The sequence below is a fragment of the Procambarus clarkii genome, chromosome 57, assembly GCF_040958095.1.
Source record: "Procambarus clarkii isolate CNS0578487 chromosome 57, FALCON_Pclarkii_2.0, whole genome shotgun sequence".
NCBI lineage: Eukaryota > Metazoa > Arthropoda > Malacostraca > Decapoda > Cambaridae > Procambarus > Procambarus clarkii.
Genome location: NC_091206.1, coordinates 10,835,536 through 10,853,241, shown reverse-complemented (window position 1 = coordinate 10,853,241; position 17,706 = coordinate 10,835,536). Strand labels below are relative to the sequence as shown.

Sequence of the window (17,706 nt, the reverse complement as noted above, 5' to 3'; positions counted from 1 at the left end):
GACACCAGAGGCCTACCACGACGAGAGGAACCCCGAGCCCTGGCATGACCTTTCCGGGAAGACCCACCCCGGGACCCCCGGAAAACCAACAAGTCCGACATCGGACGACAAGCCGCCGACGCAGCCTGAATAAACTGCGCCACGGCCGACTCCCCAAACAGGAGAGGACAAAAAGGTGAAGAACGCCTAAGAGCCAGAGCCCAAGCAGATTCCACGGAGGAACCCAGCACCGCCTGCCGCCACGCGAGACGGGAAGCATAGAACAGGGAAACCGCATTCCTCAAAATCGGCGTGAACAGCTTCAACAAGGCAGCCGACGAACGCGCAGCCGAGGACAAGGTGCCGGACCCCGGGACGGACCCAAGCGTCCCCACATCCTCCATGAGCCAATCCGAAGACAGCTCTAGGAGGGAAAAGAACCGCAAGGCCGAACACAAAAGGCCCCGGGCGCGCAAGTTCTCCGCAACGAGCGCCGCCGAAAGGGAGGGAACCTGCACATGGAGCTGAATAACGCCCACATCGCGGGGAAGGGCAGGGGCAAACAAGCACTCATTCAGGTACTCAAGTTCACCCCCCAGGAAAACCTGAAGCACCGTGGAAGTTTCCCGCCACTCCAGCGTGCGGGAACGACAGAAGGAATGCCAGGAATCCAGACCAAACAAGGGGCAGTCTGCTAGCCAGGACGACTCCGGAACCTCGTAACGGAGCCAGAAAGGGAACGAAGTCCCAAACCTGAACGTGGACGGATCCATTTCCGAGGCATAATCCGGGTCACGCAGGAGGTAAGCTGCAAAGGCCGCTCGCTCCACACCAGGTTGGATGCGATAAGCCGAAAACCTCCGGAAGGACGGAACCGACGTACCCGGGGGAACACGGAACCGAACCCGGGGAGGGGCTGACACCAAATCCAACTCGTACGCAGAGGGGGGAAAAGAAAACCCCACTCCTTGTAACAATAAGCCCCGCTCAGTGGGAAGAAAAACCCAGGCGGGGTCCAGCGGGGCCCAAGGCCCCCAAGTCAGCCTCTCCCCAGCCTCGAGGTCCGTCACCACAGGACCCGAGGCCGAGTCCTCTCCCCAAGCCCCAACCCCACAAGACAAGGACGGAGCAGCCGGAAAAGCTGGAGGAAGGGGGGCCCACTGGTCAGACCCTGAAGCTTCGGCCGGGAGACAAGACTCGAATGCCTCTGCCGCCCCCCTGGAAGGGGCAACCCCCGAAGCTGCCGAGTCTCAAGATCAAGTAACCCCTGCTCCGACCCCGAAACCCTCAGACGCTTTGGGGCCGGAAGCAGGGGCGGGGGACCAGAAAGAACAGAAGGGGAAGGACGAGGAGGTGCGGACTGAACCAGGATCAAAGCGACCCCCACCCCCAAGTCCGGGTCTCGAAAAGCAAAGCGGGGCAGCCCCGGGGCATCCGGGGAAGCAACCAACCGAACGCGTTGCAACAGACGAAACCAAGACTGCAACGCACATGCCGCCTGTACCCGAATAGAATCATCAGAGGATTGGGTAAATTGAGTCACAAGCAAGCAGCAACACTCACAGGACTCAGGGTCGAAAGTATCACCGACCCAACAGGCAGCGTGGCAGAGGCAAAAACAATGAGGGTCACCCTGAGACAAGGGGACCGAGCAACCCTCAAACTCGCACACAGCGAGTGGGGACTCCGGGGTCACATCCATCGGACCCACGCGCCCCCTAGGGGATTCCCAGGGTCCTGAGCGTTTACTTTAAGAGGACTTGCTCTCAGGTAGTCCCAGGCAGGGTGCTGCAAACCAGCGCCCAAAACTACCAAGCAAACTTCTAAAGCTGAACCCCAGGGACGTGTACACTCACGGGGACCTAGCAGGGGGCGCCACCGAGGAGAACAGTGGAAGGGCAAAAACAAACTGAATAAAATGACAGAACTCCCCACCAGGCAAAAACAAAAAGAAAAACAAAACCCCGCAAGAGGACAGCGAACCCCAAGGAACAGAGCCGGCCGCGATGTCGGGAAATACAAGCTGAGCAGCACCCTGCGCCGCTACCAGTGCAAACTGCCTCTTACCTGCCGGTAACAAGGGAGAACAGAACACCCAAGAGCCCAACAGGCGGCCGAAAAACCGAAAGGTAAAACGGACCAGCAGAGGCAGACCCCGAGGAGCCTGTGGAAGGTGGCCCCAAGCCCCAAGGGCAGTACTTACAGGGCACCTAGGGAAGGCAGCCCTAGGCGCATGCAGCCCGAGTACTGAAGATAACTCCTGGCTCTCGCACCCACAAAACTAACACCACACGCAAAGCACAGTGCAGTAACGACACCGGAGCCAGAGCACACGACCATCGCCTATAGCATCAGCCTCAAGAACTGAGGTGTGGGTAGCCGGCGCGGGGGGTCTGGGGCTCCCCCTTCCCCCTCCCGGGGAGGGGGAGCTGCGCAGACAGCGGCGCGGCAGTGTGTGACGTCACACTAGTTTGCTTGTTTTCGGTTGGGGAGTTCTATCCACTAGTTCGGTTTTTGGTAGCAATTTTAACCAGAATAGGGGTTTGTTTTGGGGCGCTTACCTTTCTGGGTGCCTGTTCCGGTCGATGGCAGACATAGAATGCTTCCAACTACACGGGGGCTTCTATAGGCCATTGCTCCCCGTGCCTCTCTGAGGGGGGCCCGGTTCTGACCGTGGTCCCCGGTAGGCCTAAGAACTCCATACACATGACTGATGCCAAAGTCTGACATTAGCATATCAGCCTGGGATAGCTCCGGGGAGCCGACGGGGCTCCCCCCAGAAAAATAAATAAAAAAAGGGGAGGAACATTGCAGAAAAAATAGCAAAAATACAATTTGGTTAACAGACAGCATTGTTTAAAATAGACGACATGGGTTGACATTTTGGGGGTGAGGAAGGTTACATGCAATTAATTAGGTAGTACTTAGTTTTTATCTTAAATCTGGTTGGGAGAGGTACAGTTTTTAACATAATTGGGAAGGTCATTCCACATTCTGGGTCCCTTGATCTGTAAAGCATTTCTAGTTTGATTAAGTCGTACTCTTGGAATATCAAAACGGTATTTGTTTCTGGTGTGGTGCTCTTGGGATCTGTTACAACCTTCTAGGAAGCTTTTAAGGTCAGGATTGACATTACAGTTCAGCATTTTATGTATATAAAATACACATGAGAGGATGTGCAGTGACTTAATATAAATAAATAAATAAATGTTTATTTAGGTAAGGTACATACATACAAGAGGTTTTACAAAAATTGATAGATTTATAGATAGAGCTAGTACATACAATGCCTAAAGCCACTATTACGCAAAGCGTTTCAGGCAGGAAAAACATTAAAGACTAAAATGTAAAATGTAAGAACTATGCATGTTTTTTATTTATTTATTTATTTATTTATTTATATATACAAGAGTTCTTACATTTTACATTTTATTTTTTACATTTTTTTACAAAGCGTTTCAGGCAGGAAAAACATTAAAGACTAAAATGTAAAATGTAAGAACTATGCATGTTTTTTACTTATTTATTTATTTATTTATTTATATATACAAGAGTTCGTACATTTTATATTTTATATCTAACATTACCAGTCTCCGTGGTGTAGTGGTAAGACACTCGCCTGGCGTTCTGCGAGCGCTTTGTCATGGGTTCGTATCCTGGCCAGGGAGGATTTACTTGGCCCAAATCCTTAACTGTAGCCTCCGTTTAGCTCAACAGTAAAATGGGTACTTGGTTGTAACGATTCTTCGTCTGGGTCGTATTCCAGGGACCTGCCCGAAATGCTACGCATACTAGTTGCTGTACAAAAATGTAACAACTCTTGTATATATCTATAAAAAAAAAAAAAAAAAAAAAAAAAAAAAAAAAAAAAAAAAAAAAAAACATTCAGAGATTTGAGTAAGGGTACCAAGTGATATCTGGGGCCATAGTTAGATATTGTTCTAATAACATCTTTGTGTTGAGTAATTAGAGGATGTAAATGATTTTGGGTAGTAGAACCCCAAGCACAAATACCATAGTTGAGATAAGGATAGATGAGAGAGTCATGATAGGATAGTGTCTCTCAGGATAGATGAGAGAGTGGCTGTACATTCTTGTACAGCCACTAGCACACCTTGCATTTCGGGCAAATCTTTAATGCTAATATTCCACGGAATACGACCCGCCAAATCATTTAACACTATCGGTAACTTTGGACCAGACTCGCGTCCATTATTTTTCTCCCGAGTCCTAACTTTGGACCGGACTTGCGTCCACTACAAAAAATATTTACCTCGGGATAGTATCAAAATAAGCGGCTTTAGAATGCGCACAATTTGATAACAAAATGAAGATGTAACATGAAACTTGATGTCCGAACACTTATATGATTATAAATAGGCTTTTCGTCAAAATTTTAAAATATTTGTTAAAATTCTATTTATTATGCTATTATGTTGGGACTAGTTTTAAAATGCGTGCCTTTACGTCGCGAACAATTTGATACCAAAATGAAAGATGTAACAAAAATTTATCAGAACACTGGAAAGATATAAATAATTTTGTGATGATGAGCTTCCAGAATTAAAATATTTGTTAAAATTCCAGTTATTGCTCTATTATTATGGGACTAGTTTTAAAATACGCGCCTTTTTATTGCGAACAATTTGATACCAAAATGAAAGACATAACACGAAAATTGATGTTATCAAACTGAACGAGCATACACATTAGGGTGCAGTGTAAAAATTGGTGCTCGTTCACGGGTAACTTTAGGCTTTTCTGCGGGGAGGCACTCCAAACTTTTGTACATTATATTCATACACATCTATAGAGAATTTAATTGTGAACACAATGATACCAAAACGAGCAACGTAGCACGAGAATTAAGGTGAGAAAAATGGAATGAGTATGCACATTTTACTGATTTTGTGTGCTCACGGGTAATTTTTGCCGACTTTAGGCTTTGCTGTTTGGAGTCATGCCAGGCTTTTGGACATTATATTTATACACACCTGTAGGGAATTTAATTGCGAACACAATGATATCAAAACGAGCGACATAGCACGAGAATTAAGGTGAGAAAGCTGAAACGAGTATACACATTTAGGTGTCACCTCGCGCTCGCCCGCACGTCGGGTGCATGACCCCTAAGTTGACTGCGCGCCTGTCCAGTGACCAATAGTGTTAACAACCAGGTACCCCTTTTATTGTTGGGTTATAAGAGGCTACAGTTAAGGGTTGGTGCCCAGTAAATTCTCCCCGGCCAGGGTACGATCCCAGGCCAAAGTGCTCTCAAAACACCAGGCGAGTGTCTTACCACTACACCACAGGGATTGCAAAGATAATTTTAGGTAGGTAATTTCTAGGAAAATTTAAAAATGTTAACAGGTACATTGTAAAAACACGGTCCGTCTAATTACCAAAAACTACCACATACTACACACGCTTCAGAAAACTTCCTGGCAATACGTTAGTAATGAATAAATATGATATATTTACTCATTACAATGTTGGTGCTGAACATACAACATGAAAAAACATAATTTTAATCCGAAAAAGTATCTTTTTATAAAGAAATTAGACGAAAATAAAAAGCTGGTGACGCCAAATCAAGTCGACGATCCAAGCTTCGGTTAGGTTAGGTTAGGTTTGGTTATGTTAGGTTAGGTTAGGTTAGGATAGGTTAGGTTAGGTTAGGTCAGCCTAACTTAATATATCATATTTATTCATTACTAACGTATTGCCAGGAAGTTTTCTGAAGCGTGTGTAGTATGTGGTAGTTTTTGGTAATTAGACGGACCCTAAAAACATTTAGAGACATTTAGTATATATATTATAGTTCCCTAAATTATAAATTCACAGCTCCTCCTCCCTAAAAAAAAAAAATCCCTCACAGCACTACAGTATTCTATACTTACGTGTAACTTTGGTCTCCTGGAAGCATATGATCTCTGCCTCCAAGCCCAACAAAAATTCCTTCATACCCTTCTTAAAGGAACGGAGACCATTTATATTCCAGCTTAGTATACGAAAAGACATTATTATTCTTGTTGTTGTTGTTCATTTAAAGGGATGAAGAAACGACGTATGCACCCTGCCGAACCGAATTCCAGCCTAATTTCCAGGTGTGAAGACAAAACGGCAACACAAAAACCTAGTGGCACTGAGCACCTGGCGACACCCGACCACCCCCAGCGGGGCAGGCACCAGTAACCCACACCACACACACAGGGGTCACAACCCCAGTAGAGTGACAGTCAAACACCCTCCACGTCCAAAGGGAACGCAAGAGATTCAAGGGCCTCCTAAACGGGGATTGGTTGATTCGTATATAACCGTTTGTTGTTGTGTTGATTCGTTACAAAACAAATCAGTTCGTTCACTGACAATTTTGTATCCACGAGTCCTTTCGTAAATATATATGCGCTGGTATGTGTTCGCTGCTGTTCTTGTTTTCCATGACAATTCAATGAACAAAAACGAGACAATAGAAGTTGATACTAAATTAAGAATATGATTAAATAGATGGCACATCATAATTCTATAACAGATGTTCCTAAGATAGGACCCATTATCACCACACCAGAAATAAATATCTCTTTGATATCCCCAGGGTCAAACTTAATCTGTGTAAACACTCTATGCAAATAAAGGGACCTGTCAATTCAATTCAATTTCTTTATTATGCACCCCATACCCATCCCGTGGGCGGTGGTGTAAAGGATTACAGAGGCACATAATCGGTTCAGGAACTGAACCCTCTAGTTCGTTTAGCTAAGCAAATAACAATTTGTGACGCTAGTTACAAAATTATTAATGTTGTATATACATGTACACACCCTCATACATACATGTACATATATATACGTATACATATATACATACACATACATATCTAATCACCCGGGGGCGCGCCCGAAGGTCGGCCATCTTGGTGCCCGGATTGAACACTCCTGGCTAGACGTTCTTTCCACACCTTACCTGGAACTCATCTTTGAATTCAGCTGGCTTCTTTGGGCCAGTGTGTGGTCACTGCAGCTACCCAGGGGTTCACAGGACCGGGGGAGGCCGGAGCCTCCCTAATGGACGCCTCCCCGAGCGGGGGCGCCATGGATGTTGACAGCAAGTCCCAGAGAGGAAAACGTCTGTTGGAAAATGAGTCGGCTGATGCTGCCCCAGAGCGAGATGCTAAGAGGATGTCTTCCCCTTCAGAAGACCTTAGTCTTGTGGTACCCCGTTCCTCGTTTGTGGTAGTCCTAATCCAGTCAGAATCAGGTCAGTGCGTCTTTGCAAATCCTCGTACCTTAGGTGCAGCAATCGAGGCTTCCGTATTGTGGCCACATTGCCTGCCTGAGACCATACGTACCCTGGGTAGGGGTGCAGCACTGAAGCTACATATCAGAAAGGAGACTCTATCACACATCTGTGTATCCGACATTATTAAGTTGGGGGACTGGCCTGTCAGGTGCCGACAGGTATTGTCACAGGAGGAGTCTCGGGCCCGGTATGGGAAGATTGGCCCAATTGACCAGAGTGTAGATGTAGATGACATCCAGGCCGCTCTGCAGGTATTAGGGGGTGCATCAGCGAGATTATTGGAAGTTACCAAGATTCGCGGAGCAGCAGGGCCGACATCCATGGTCCGTGTAAAGTTCGATGGGCACCTCCCTGACCGAGTGGCACTACACAGGATCTCGTATCAGGTTCAGCCCTACAATTTCCCTGTTTTACGATGTTACGCTTGTCATCTATTGGGCCACAGTCGCCTGACCTGCCGTAATGCAGCACGTTGTGCAAACTGCGGCAAAACAGGCCATTCAGACAGAGATAACGGTGGGTGCTCTGCTGCACCTCGCTGCTTTTTATGCCATGGCCATCATAAGGTTACGTCTAAGAGTTGCCCTGTATATCTTGAGGCCCTCCAGTTGGACATCGATCATAAAACAGCGGGGACACCTCGACATGAGCTGTTCCAGAAGTTGCGCACCCTCAATCAGCCTATCGCTTCTCGCCTCCAGGTTCCCCCTAGTCGGGTCTCTTCACAAGTAGGAACTAGCAGACGCTCTTGCCTGTCCCAGTCACATGCCTCATACGCCCAGGTTGCTAATCGATTTTCCCTCCTGGGTAGCCTTGACACTGACGGAAACTCATCCACGGATACAGACATGGACGCTCAGTCTCGGCCGGAGCCTAGCACTCGTCACCCTCCTGCCTCTCCTCAAAGAAGCCAACACCGGCGTCGTCGACACACCCATCGATCAGGAGGTACTGCTCCAACAGACAGTCCTGATGATCCTCTGGTCCCCCAGGCACTTTCCCAAGGGATTGTGACACCGGGGGAACATGAGGCCCAGAGTGAGGCTCCCACCAGTCGCAGACGCCGTCAAGAGAGTTCGCGAGCCGACCACCGCTTCCGTCAGGCAGAGAGAAGCATAGATCAACATCCTCTGGACTGGAAGTCATTGATACCACACATTTTACTTACTTTGTATCTGGGTTTTATGTTTTTTTTCTAGTGGTTCCCCCTTTGGAGACGTCTGTGCACTGGTGGTCAAAAAGTTAGCTGTTGTATTTCAGGGATAATGGCGCCCCATCCTGAGAATACTGTGGTGTTTTGGAATGCCCACTCCCTTTTAAGAAGACGCAATTTCTACGCAATTTTGATTCCACCCCGCGTCCATGGACTCGTCATCATTCTCGACTCCTCGACACTGCCATCACTCGTCTCCGGATTGGGCACACTTGCCTGGCCGCACATCTCCATCGTCTACGGCTGGTAGATTCCCCATACTGCCAGTGATGTCCGACCCAGGAGGATACAGTCGAGCACCTTCTTCACTGCCCTCGATTTCATAGCGCTCGCGTCAGACTACAGAGTTCCGTTCGTAGGCTGAATATTCCCCGCCTCACAGTTCCCGTTCTCCTTGACGGGGCAGGTGCGAGAGACGAAGACGTCCGTCATGACATCCTTCGCCATACCTTCCGCTTCATCCGTCATGTCCGCGGCCTGAAGAGACTGTAAAATTTGTCGCCTGAGGAGATTGTAGGGTCTATGGCCTGAAGAGACTATAGGGACCCCATCCCTTCGCTATTTCCCGGTATCGGGCAGCCGGGGCGCATCCGATCCCACGATCGTCGTCGCCCCTAAATCAACACAACAACAACAACAACATATCTAATCACCCACACAAATACACACATCAATAATCTTTGTGTCACAAGTGTTCAACAAAAGGCTCACAACAGTCACTATACAAGGCACTTTACATCTGTGATGAGTCACACAGTTACTAGTCTTGCTCCACACCCACCCAACTGGGCGGCAGCTTTACAGTCATGTACATGCATTACCTACAGTAAGCAAATTTTGGATACTTCGCTAAGATTTCGAGCAACACATCATTATGAATGAAGTACTTATACATTTCTTGGACACTATTGATGGTGTTATCTCTAAATTCCGCGATTTTTTCACATTTCATTATATAATGACGCAAAGTATGCAAATTGTTCTGTTGACAGAGTTTACATTTAGTCAAATCTACATCAGCAGATGTTACAAACTCCCAGAGGTACTTGTACCCGAGCCTAAGCGAACACGAACCAGCGCATTTACGACCGAAATGGTTTGTATGTACAAACTTCTCAGTGAGCGAAGTTGTTTCTAGTGCGGTGTTCGAAACTGCAGTAGACGACTTGACCAGTCTCCTTGTGGCCCACCGCGCACACCTGAGACGAGGTTGGCCTATACATAGACAACCTCGTTGTAACGAGGTTATTATAACATGATACGAGGAAAAACAGAATGGGAGGCATAACAAGATTCTCCAGGGTTGTGTTGGGAATGTCCGGGGGAGTTGATAGTGCAGTCTCTGCACTACTTCTAAAGAGAAAAGGTTAGTTTTTTTTGTTTAACATTGCTATTAATTTAACAAAATACAAGAGATTATTAACACTTATAGACATTCATAACGTACATAAACCCAATAGGCATGATCAATGTTCGAAGTAGTTCGAACCTGTAATGTGGGTCCATCTAATTACCACAAGCTACCACAAGCTTCACAAAGCTTCCTGGCAATACGTTAGTAATAAATAAATATGATAGGTTAGGCTGACCTAACCTAACCTAACCTATCCTATCCTATCCTAACCTAACCTAACCTAACCTAACCTAACCTAACCATGTGAGGCATTGTTAGTAATGAATAAATATGATATATTTACTCATTATAATGTTGGTGCAGAATGTACAACACGAAAAAACATAATTTTAATCTGAAAAAGTATCAAACCTAACCTAACCGAAGCTTGGATCGTCGACTTGATTTGGCGTTACCAACTTTTTATTTTCGTTCAATTTCTTTATGAAAAGATACTTTTTTCAGATTAAAATTATGTTTTTTCGTGTTGTACATTCAGCACCAATATTTTAATGAGTAAATATATCATATTTATTCATTACTAACGTATTGCCAGGAAGCTTTATGAAGCTTGTGTAGCTTGTGGTAGCTTGTGATAATTAGATGGACGGTATAATGTCAACCCATGTCTGTTATTTTTAAACAATGCTGTTTTGTATATATCTCAAAAAAAAAAAAAAAGAGTTGTTACATTCTTGTACAGCCACTAGTACGCGTAGCGTTTTGGGCAGGTCCCTGAAATACGATCCCCACCGCGAAGAATCGTTTTTACAACTAAGTACACATTTTACTGTTGAGTTAAAACAGAATGGGAAAGTTTGTCGACCAAATTGTATATTTGCTGTTTTTCTTTTCTTTTTTTCATTTTTTATTTTCTCAACACATTTTATACTTTAATCTCAATTAGTGTTAAGTTTTAGTCTTTAGTGTTTTCCTGCCCAAAACGCTTTGTGTAATAGTGGCTTTAGGCATTGTATGTACTAGCTCTATCTATAAATTCATCAATATTTGATGCCGACATGGTGCACAGATGTTTCTTGATTGTGCAGATATGTAAAACAAAAGCACAGAATGAACATTCCAGCCTTATGGCAATTCAAAATAATAGGTATAATAGGCAGTGAATCTGTGAAGTCACAGTGGGCAAACTGGACCATCTCCCACCCACCACCACAAGCCGGCGTGACGCTTGGCGGACCCCTTCCTACCCGAACTTTGTTCGAGCAGCATGACTCCCCAACCCCAATTGGGAAACTGGAAGTTTCGGATAACTAAAGTTCGGAAACCAAGTGGTGCTCTGTACCCCAAAAACCCCACATCAAACTAAATTTTTATACCTAATTCATTAAAATAAACCTACAAAACTATGTTCAAGTTGTTACTTACCCTTGTTGATGAATGCTGTAGGCCTATGGAAGATGGTGAGGAGGGGGAGGAGGAGAGGAGTTACTGTTTGGAAGGGGAGTCCCCTTCCATTATCACATCAGGCAGTGAGGACCTTTCTGGTGTGCACTCCCTGGCACGTTTTATCTGAGTACCACTAGGTCCTGGTTGTGGCTCACTGCTTGATTTTCTCACCACAAATCTATCAATGGAAGCTTGCTTTTCCCTTCTTTGCAAGCTGTCTCTGTAGTAAGGCATCACATTGTCATTGAAAAGATTAAGGCAACGGCCTACTACAGCTTTCTCTGGGTGAGTCTTTTCAATAATTGTTTGAATCTCTTCCCACATCTGACACACCTTCCTAATTTCTGCAGAAGGGACATTTGCTACTGCCTCATCCTCCTCCACTGGAGAATCATCAACTGTGTTGTCTTGCTGTTCCTGTTGAAGGGCTTGGAGTTTGTCGGTGGTCAGTTCTTCGTTGTGTTCTTCCACCAACTCCTCCACATCAACATCCAAATCCAAGCCCATTTGCCGGCCCAGAGTAACAATTTCCTCAACAATAGGCGCATCATTTACAGGCTCAAACCCCTCAAAGTCTAGTTCTCTCACACATTCAGGCCACAATTTTCTCCAGCCAGAGATCAGGGTTCTTTGAGTCACTTCTTGCAAGGCTTTGTCAACGAGTTTTAAAGCACTACAAATGTTAAAATGGTGTTTCCAGAACTCTTTGAGGGTGAGGTTTGTGGCTTCAGTCACTTCAAAACATTTCCGGAAAAGTGCCCTTTCATAAAGTTTCTTAAAATTTGCTATGATTTTCTGGTCCATAGGCTGAATTAGAGGAGTGGTGTTAGAAGGAAGGAATTTAACTGTGAGGAATTTATTGTATCTGGGCAACAAATCATCTTCCAAGCCTGGAGGATGAGCAGGAGCATTGTCGAGGAGAAGCAGGGCCTTGAGTGGCAAATGTTTCTCCTGCAGATATTTTTCTATGGCAGGGCACAGCACTTCATTCACCCACTCCGAAAAAATAAGCCTAGTCACCCATGCTCTTTTATTAGACTTCCACATCACACACATTTGAGTTTTCAGCACTTTATACTGTTTAAAAACCCTTGGATTTTCAGAATGATACACTAGCAAGGGTTTAATTTTCAAATCGCCATTCGCATTTGAACACAGCACAAGTGTAAACCTATCTTTCATAGGCTCGTGTCCGGGCAAGGATTTTTCCTCCTTGGTGATGTATGTCCTCTTAGGCATTCTTTTCCAAAACAGTCCTGTTTCGTCACAATTAAACACTTGTTGCGGTAGGTATCCCTCAGCCTCTGCAAACTCTTTATATTCGTCAATAAATCGTTCAGCGGCTGGTTTGTCTGAGCTGGCTGCCTCCCCATGCCTCGCAACACTATGGATACCACTTCTTTTTCTAAATTTTTCAAACCGGCCCCTGCTTGCCTTAAACTCTCTCGTATCTGCATCACTCGTTGCAGGGGTTTTCTTTACAAAGTCTTCGTGCAATACCCTGGCTATCTAACAAATGATGGCCTCCGAAACACTATCACCCCTTAATTCCTTGTCGTGTATCCAAATTAATAACAACTTTTTCACTTCTTCAAGTATTTGTGGTCTTTGTTTCATCATTGTTCTTACTCCTTTTGCCACTTTAGCACTCATAATCTCATTTTTCTTCTTAAGTATAGTGCATATTGTTGATGTGGCTTTGTTATACTGGCTAGAAAGTTCAACAACACGTGTACCATTCTCATGCTTCCGAATGATCTCTTGTTTCTTCTCTATTGTCATCCTCACATGGGCTTTCTTGCCTTGATCCTTACCACTGGCGTTCTTGGGACCCATGGTGAGATATATAACAAATTGTATAGTCAAATGACCAAAAATTCAACAAATCACTGAAAATCCGGGTGAAGAGTTGATGTGGGATAGTCACTGGGCGTGAGACACTGGTAAACTGAGGGGCGGAGGGGCGACGATCGCCGTACCACCACGCGCTAGGTCAGCCTGAACGTGTATCAATAAACTCGCATTCCGAGGTAACCCTCACCTTCCGAGACACATTTTCCGAGGAAATCCTGCTCGTGTTCCGAAAAACTCGTATACAGGGACACTCGTATTCCGAGGTACCACTGTGTATGTATGTATGTATGTATATTATATATATAGTATATATATATACAGTGGTACCTCGCATAACGAATTTAATCCGTTCCATGTTCGTCATGTGAAACGGACGTCATACAAAACGAGTGTCCCCCCATGTAACCAGTGTGATGCACTGTGTTTATTGTGAAATTTCCCCAGAGTGCATGACATCAAATGTTCCCCAAAATAAAATTTTTCTTTGCAAAATGATAAATTACCGTCCCTGAACATGTCTATGTAAAAATAATTACCAAATTCCACTTACTTTGGCTGTGAGGGCGTGGACAAGGTGCGCTGTGACGTCATCAGGGCCTGGTCGCCCGTGTGTGAAGCTCCCAGACACGGTCGCGCAGGCCATTCAAGCACCGCGTGTTGCCACAAATATATTTTCAAATATGTTTTCTATGCATTTCCAATGCGGTTTTATTTGTTTCATTTATCGTATATGATGCATATTTGTGACCTTTACAATATGTATACAGTAGAATGTTCATAATTTTCCATGAAACTGTGATACATGTGTCAGTAATGTGTCCACAATAAATGTTTATTGTCACAATATTACGTGGTAAAAATTCACTAATATTACAATATGTACAGTTTCACATACTATTTACACAGTAACACACTGTATTACACACTCAGTACTTTGGAGGTGCATAATAGTCAACGAAGTAGTCCATGGTACACAGCGCGACTTTGCTCTCCTTGCACCAGCTACAGATAGATTTTTGCTTCCTGTTTCATAGTTATGTGTGCTTGCAAATAACGCACTTGCGTGCACCCTTGGCTTTAGTACTTGTAGGTGGTATGTAGCCAAGCTTGTAAAGTATAAAGTAGTATTGAAACGATTATAGGAAAAGCTCAATTTGTAAGGTAGTCTTGAAAAGATCGCTTTGTAAGGTCCCACACAGGAAGAGATTCAGCTAGCCTCAAAGAGTGTCCATCAGTCAGGAAAAGATTCAGGTATTCTTGAAAATATCAATGAACACCACCACCATGGAAGCCGCTAACACTGTTAATCTATGCTACTTGTATCAGATGCATCATCACTGAACGCAGAAAACGATTCATCTATGTATCATCTATATACATTAGAGATGGCAAGGGTGGGGCTCAGAGCTACACCTGGATACGCTTGCTGTATCATCCTCATAGGTGCTGTATCACTGGCATCCGACCGTTGTGTTAAGCCCTTATTGCGCCTAGCTTCACCAATGTTATGACCCTTATGTTCTTCAAACAAAAGGGTCTGAATTTCACCGACTGAGCAGTCTTTCAACACCGTGTGGGACAGGTGTTTGAGAGCCAGAGGCGCGTGTGCCACAAATGGTTGCTCACGCAGTACTAACCCAGCCAGCAGCCCTTGTCTTTCATATTCGTTATGGCAAAAGGTTCGTTCAGTTTTTGTTGGGTAGGCTGCTCCATTATGACAATCTTTCTTTGTTTCAAATGTGTTCCATTTGTTTTGTATTTGTCACTTACGTCTCAATAATGGAGCAGCCTACCCGACAAACACTGAATGAACCTTTATGACATTTGTCCATTTTTCAAATTGTTTCAACAGTTCTTTTATTTTTATTTTTTTTTTTTTTTTTTTTTAAGAAACATGGAGCAGCCGACCTGTAGACCACCGAACGAACCTTTTTGACATTTGTACTGGTTTTCAAAATTCATCATTTTGTTTATTATTTACGTTTTTTGTATGTAAGAAACATGGAGCAGCCTACCTGCCGACCACCGAACGCACCTTTTGCTATAAGGCAAATGAAAAATAAATATTGAACACATTTGAAGAAAGGAAAATGTCATAATGGTTTATTCAGTGTATGTAAGGTAGGCTTCTCCATTATTGAGACGCAAATGACAAATACAAAACAAATGGAACACATTTGAAACAAAGAAAGATTGTTATAATGGAGCAGCCTACCTGCCGAACACCGAACGAACCTTTTTGACATTTGTTGTATATCAGACATTTCATTTCTTTTTTCCTACAAAAACGTCAATGCTTTGCAACATCTCAGTAGTCACCCTTTTATATCCCAGCATCATTAGCATCTTTAAACAAGAACAACATAATTTATGTGCATCGTCGGAGGCGTCTAAGAATGTGCAAGAAGCAGCGCGACCCCACCATGTGGTGTTGACGTTACTCAAACCGGCGTTCGTCATAAGGGACGATTTGACACCGATCGGGCCGTTCGTTACCCAAAATATTCGTCTTTTGGGGCAATCGTTATGCGAGGTACCACTGTATATATATATATATATATATATATATATATATATATATATATATATATATATATATATATATATATATATATATATGTGTGTGTGTATATCACGAAAATAAACACGTGATTAAGAATGTGACAATGTCAGACCACGGAGGAAAAATGAAACAGGAAATTTCCTTAAGTACTTTCGTATATTAAATACATCTTCAGAAGGTCATTTTACAGATCGAGTGATGGGTATAAATAGGCAGGAGAGAGTGGTGAAGTAAGGTGAGGTACAATACTTGGACAACGCAGAAGGCCCATTGGCCCATCAGATGCACCCAATTGGCCCATCCGATGTAGCCCAATGGCCCATCTGATACAGCAGACATACAAGCATAATACATAGGAAATTATAACATAAAGAGGTAAATATATACAATAAATTAGTGAGACAAATGTTTTTCAATGATTCTACTTAAATCGCCCTTTAGCTGATCTATTAGAAATGGATCTAAGTTATATAGACCACTGCTAATATTCAAATTACTTTCTTTGGTGATCTGTATCAAAGCGGATTCAATTATGTTTCTGTTATAGGTGCTTTTACAATTTGTTATTGAAGACGCACACTCCCAATCAATTTGGTGAGCTTTTTCTGACAAATGCACAAACAAAGCATTAGATAATTGGCCATGTCTTACAGAGTATTTATGTTGCGATATTCTACATTTTAAATCTTTAGATGTTTGCCCGACATAGAACTTATTACATTCCTTACAAGGTATTTTATAAATGACGCAATTATCACTACGAGGGCTGTTCCTTACTAATAGCTTACCAACAGTGTTTTCGTAGCTAAACATTACATCTATATTAAAAAGTTTCAAGGCCTTGACAATATTCTCAAACCCAGAGAAATATGGTAAACATAACACATTCTTTGGGCGAGTCCTTTCACTGCATACATTATTATAATATGTACGACGAGCTTTGTTACGACAAACTTCCAAAAAATTCAGTGGGTAACAAAGCTTAAGACCAATCGCATCAATATTCTTAAATTCTTCATCTAAGAATTCTGGACTCACAACTCGAAGAGCTCTTAGATACATTGAAGAAAAAATTGACTTTTTTACATTGTATTTATGCCCTGAAAAATAATGAACATAAGATAAATTGTTCGTAGGTTTTCTGTAAACACTAAACTTTAATGAAGAGTTTTCCCTATGAATAAGCACATCTAAGAATGGCAAACATTTATCAATTTCAGTCTCCATAGTAAATTTTATGGAGGTGACTTGATCATTAAGTTTGGCTACAAATTCGTCTGTGTTTACATCTGAAGGCCAAATACACAAGATATCATCAACATATCTAAACCAAGGAATGATTCCAGGAGTTATTTTTGAAACAAATTTCTTTTCAAAGAATTCCATGTACAGGTTTGAGAGCAATGGCGATAGAGGATTCCCCATTGCCATTCCAAAAGTCTGTAAATAATACTCATTATTAAAGGTAAATTTACATTCTTTAATGCACAACTTAACAAGACTGACAATAATATCAGCAGAAAGAGGTAAGTCATGGCTCATTAGTTCACGAGCAAGATAATCGAGAATATCATCGACCGGTACCTTTGTGAACAAGGAACAAACGTCAAAACTGATTAACTTTACATCAGGAGTGACAGGAACACTATTCAATTTGTTAACTAAATCAAGAGAATTTGTCAAATGAGAAGAGGAGATAGTTCCTAACAAAGGGGACAAGATTTTGGTAAGCCATTTGGAGAGTTTGTAAGAAATGGATCCCACAGAACTGATGATAGGTCTCATGGGATTGTTAGGCTTATGCGTCTTGACAAGACCATATAGATATGGTAATGAAGGTGATGAAGTAGTAAATTGATTAAGAAGATCTTTATGTTTACTTAACAACTTCCTCAAGCTACTATTGAAGAACTTGATGATGTCCTCAAGAGGATTTTTCCTAAGCTTAGTGTACGTTGAAGAATCTAGGAGGAGATCATTCATTTTCGAAATATATTC

At 43.3% G+C, this 17,706-nt stretch overlaps 3 protein-coding genes across 7 annotated transcripts in view; 2 read left to right on the top strand and 1 right to left on the bottom strand.

Moving 5' to 3' along the window:
• Nucleotides 1-6,328, bottom strand: part of LOC123745079 (DNA-(apurinic or apyrimidinic site) endonuclease 2) — an 89,891-nt gene extending 83,563 nt beyond the window's left edge. For 2 of the 3 annotated variants that reach the window (XM_069306259.1, XM_045725385.2), the window contains exon 1: nucleotides 5,880-6,325. In XM_069306259.1, the coding sequence (XP_069162360.1) occupies nucleotides 5,880-6,000 (121 nt within the window). In that variant the 5' untranslated portion in view covers nucleotides 6,001-6,325. Of the gene's footprint in view, nucleotides 1-5,879 lie in introns of all 3 variants that reach the window. The other variant, XM_069306260.1, reaches the window with a different exon arrangement.
• Nucleotides 6,329-6,742: 414 nt separating this feature from the next.
• LOC138353343 (uncharacterized) lies at nucleotides 6,743-9,631 on the top strand. The gene is made up of 2 exons (XM_069306255.1): nucleotides 6,743-9,317; nucleotides 9,512-9,631. Exon 1 carries the CDS (start codon nucleotides 7,044-7,046, stop codon nucleotides 8,475-8,477), a length of 1,434 nt encoding a protein of 477 aa, XP_069162356.1. The 5' UTR covers nucleotides 6,743-7,043; the 3' UTR covers nucleotides 8,478-9,317; nucleotides 9,512-9,631.
• The window catches only part of LOC123745083 (mitochondrial tRNA-specific 2-thiouridylase 1), a 95,926-nt gene continuing 87,836 nt past the window's right edge, over nucleotides 9,617-17,706 (top strand). For all 3 annotated transcript variants that reach the window (XM_069306257.1, XM_069306258.1, XM_069306256.1), the window contains exon 1: nucleotides 9,617-9,857. In XM_069306257.1, coding sequence (XP_069162358.1) covers nucleotides 9,767-9,857 — 91 coding nt within the window. In that variant the 5' untranslated portion in view covers nucleotides 9,617-9,766. The remainder of the gene's footprint in view (nucleotides 9,858-17,706) is intronic.